Source organism: Henckelia pumila, chromosome 4 (assembly GCF_033568475.1).
Source record: "Henckelia pumila isolate YLH828 chromosome 4, ASM3356847v2, whole genome shotgun sequence".
In the NCBI taxonomy this organism is placed as follows: Eukaryota; Viridiplantae; Streptophyta; class Magnoliopsida; order Lamiales; family Gesneriaceae; genus Henckelia; species Henckelia pumila.
In genome coordinates, this window is record NC_133123.1 from 25,490,292 (window position 1) to 25,493,702 (window position 3,411).

Here is a 3,411-nt window from a genome sequence, read left to right on the forward strand (position 1 = left end):
TTTATAAGGGGTAATATAGTAATTTAAATTCAATGATTTGATTTATGTAAGATAAATAATTAATGATTTGATTGATGTAAAATAAATAATTAATAGATGGATAAATAATATGACGAAAAGAACGCGAAATTGAATAAGATAAGTTATACATATATTAATAATATAGGCTATCAAACGGAGCCAATAACCACCTTGACCAAATTAATGGATGAACAAAAATGTCCCTAACTACTTATAACTACCATCTTTCAATTTTATTTTTTAATTTAAAAATATAAAAAAATTTCATTAGTTTTAGACGTAATTTAACTAATTTTGCCTCTTAATTATTAAATAAGTTGAAAGAATGATAAGGGTAAATTTAAAAATCTATTAAAATGATCAAATCTAGTTTCTCTAATTAGTTAATCTATTATAACATAGTAAAGAAACATAATAAATATAATAAAGATATATATATAAACTGTAGACAGCTAGAAAAACTCAATATTATATATACATACATTTTTTTTTGTTAATTTTATTTAAACTTTCTGAAATCGGATTAACAAATTTGATATATGGTCCAATCCAATCATTAAACTGGGCCCAAAAGTCTAAGGCCCATATGGTAGTGAAACGGCCCGATAGTTAAAAATAATCAGGCGCCATCCCATTTAATTTCAACTGCAAACCCGCCAAAGACCAAAACCCTCTCGGCTCCCGTCACATTTTCTTCTGAGTGTTTGGATTTTGGATCGATTAATAACTTTCTATGATATGAGCATATGACTCTCCTCGCGAGAATTGGTGAGCAGTTGACTAGATCCATCATGTTTATTGCTTGATTCATTGGGTTCTTTGCGAAATTCTGATAAACTAATTTTTTGCAGGATTCTCGATCAGGGCATGCAACATTCTTGCCATTTCACCGTTTTTAAGGCTTTGTAAGTTCCATCATACGCAATTTTTTGCTTATTACTTGTTGATTTGTTGATTCTGCACCAAAGCTGTATTTTTGCAAGCTGTTTGGGTAAATGTCTATGGGTTATGAGTTTCTACTCACATGTGGCTTCTGATTTTGTTGGAAATTTAATTAGGTTGTGAGTCTTTCTGGGCTTTGTTTGGATGTATGGGTTGTCGGCGACGTAAATTTATTTTGATTTTATCGTTGTTTTTGTGGTGTTTCAGAAGGTTTTCAACCACCCTAGCAGGGTTGCGATCACCGAGTCATCGGCTAAATTTGAAGTTTCCATTGAAGTGCTCATCGAGAAGAATTCATATGGAAAACAACCACAAAAGTGATTCCAGGGGCGCGTTAATTGTTCTAGAAGGATTGGATCGTTGTGGCAAGACATCTCAATGTGGTACATTGCTTTCGTACCTACAAGAGTTAGGTCATTCAGTTGAGTCATGGAGATTCCCTGATAGAGATACTGGTGTTGGACAGATGATTTCTTCCTATCTTGCCAACAAATCTCATCTGGATGATCGTGCGATCCATCTCCTCTTCAGTGCAAATCGCTGGGAGAAGAGGTTAGTTTGCTTATTCGAATTATATTGATCCTTATTCCAAGTGAACTTGTATACTTGATTGTTGTTATGTGCTTGATGCCTGCTGTTTAGTTGCATTTATATTTATCACCTTTCTGTTGATATTCATTTTGTTGTTTCTGTTTACCTTACACTTTGTCGACTTTTGTGCTGGATCATTAACTTCATTGCGTAGATCATTAATGGAGTCTAAACTGAGAAGTGGAACCACACTTGTAGTTGACCGTTATTCTTTTTCTGGAGTTGCTTTCTCATCTGCCAAAGGACTTGATGTGGAGTGGTGCAAGGTTGCTGTGTTATATTTTATTTTGTCTAAAATATACACTGAGCATAGATCGGGGGCGGCCTTTGGTGGAACTTGTAAAATACTTAAAATTATTCTCTTATTTTGCAGGCTCCAGAGGCAGGATTGCTGGCCCCAGATCTAGTGGTATACCTTGATATATCACCAGAGGTATATCATGTTCACTGGACATTTTCTGAAATTATCTTCTTATCTTGATCTTAAACATCCAGTCATGGTAATCTGTTAGAGCACATAGGAAAATGTTCAAGAGGGGATGATTGTTTTCATTGTGGAGCTGGTATTTAAAATGAAATAGCATTTGTATATTTATTTTTAAACTCTCCAGTCTTTCAGATAAGGCTAACAGACTGGGGAATATATGAATACTCGCGTGGTTTATGATATTTCATTGCATCAATATTTTTTGTTTTTTAATGACACTTGGGCATTCTTTTCCCTGTTAAATTCTGACAAAAGGTGTTTAATAAATTTAGAATGCAGCCAAGAGAGGAGGTTATGGAGGTGAGAAATATGAGCAGCTTGAATTTCAAAAACGAGTAGCTCAATCATATCAAACACTTCGGGATGCCACATGGAAGGTACTTTCTTTCCCTACTTTTTTTGATTTTAATTTATTCCTCGTTGTGCTGCCAGTGAACTTGAAATCAATTCGGGATTTGCATAAACTGTGATGATGCTTTCGATTAAGATAAGCCATGCAGACTGCATTGATAACTAGTTGATTTGATTGCTTAATAGTAAATAGACCGGGCTTGTTGGTTGGTAATCCAATGCTTAACCTGGTCTGTTTTCCCCCTCTATTATAGGTTATAGATGCAACCCTTCCCATTGAAGAGGTCCAGAAACAGCTGAGGCAAATGGCCTTGGAATCAGTGACTGTTTGCCAAGAAGGGAAGCCTCTTTTGGAGCTGTGGGCGTACTAGGTGCTCGTGGTCTTGGTTTGTTTGATGTTACTTTGGCCCAACTTGCATGATCATCCTCTCAAGTTCACATCTTCGGTGCTACCTCACAGGGCGTGTTTTTATATGCTATTGTTGGCTTAAACGTAACTCTCATACAATATAGTCGTAATTGGCGTAATATGAAGTGTGTTAGTTGTGTTCGTTAGTTGTATTTTATTGGACATTATGAGATAATGTTATAAAACACACAGCAGTTTGGCCTGTCCTCTCTCGCATATTTTTCTTCGTTTCTGGTGTCAAAAAAAAAAGAACATAAACATATCTATTGATTCCCAATTCGGCATTCGCAATCACTCCGGCAACACCCTGCCATGAGAAGGTAAAAATGGTTTCATGATTGTTTAATGACTGGCTTTACACGTACAACTTTTTTTTTTTTGGATGTGAAAACTAGCGGTCGATTCCTTTCGGTGCATACTAATAACCAACCAGACTAGTTAGGTAAATTGCACATTCGGACTAACGCAATAGTCTGCAACCATGCTAGTCAGGTAAACCGTACTAGGTAAGTCTTGTATGACAAACTAGTCCAAAAAAGTTTTGGTGGGAGGATTCGAACACTTGATCAAGTGTTTATCTACTCTATCAACTTGGATATGTCATTGATGA

General features: G+C 35.6%; 1 protein-coding gene across 1 annotated transcript; it reads left to right on the forward strand.

Annotated features, from left to right (window-relative positions):
• Positions 1–677: 677 nt before the first annotated feature.
• Positions 678–2,997, forward strand: LOC140866028 (thymidylate kinase-like). The gene is made up of 7 exons (XM_073270885.1): positions 678–789; positions 873–926; positions 1,171–1,515; positions 1,709–1,820; positions 1,928–1,987; positions 2,314–2,418; positions 2,647–2,997. Exons 2-7 carry the CDS (start codon positions 889–891, stop codon positions 2,761–2,763), a joined length of 777 nt encoding a protein of 258 aa, XP_073126986.1. The 5' UTR covers positions 678–789; positions 873–888; the 3' UTR covers positions 2,764–2,997.
• Positions 2,998–3,411: the final 414 nt, after the last annotated feature.

Excerpts from the sequence above, each read along its gene's own strand:
- LOC140866028 (XM_073270885.1), top strand. The coding sequence starts at position 889 with ATGCAACATTCTTGCCATTTCACCGTTTTTAAGGCTTT. Across the intron at positions 927-1,170 it reads TTCACCGTTTTTAAGGCTTT|AAGGTTTTCAACCACCCTAG; the intron begins GTAAGTTCCATC and ends GTGGTGTTTCAG. Across the intron at positions 1,821-1,927 it reads TTGATGTGGAGTGGTGCAAG|GCTCCAGAGGCAGGATTGCT; the intron begins GTTGCTGTGTTA and ends CTTATTTTGCAG.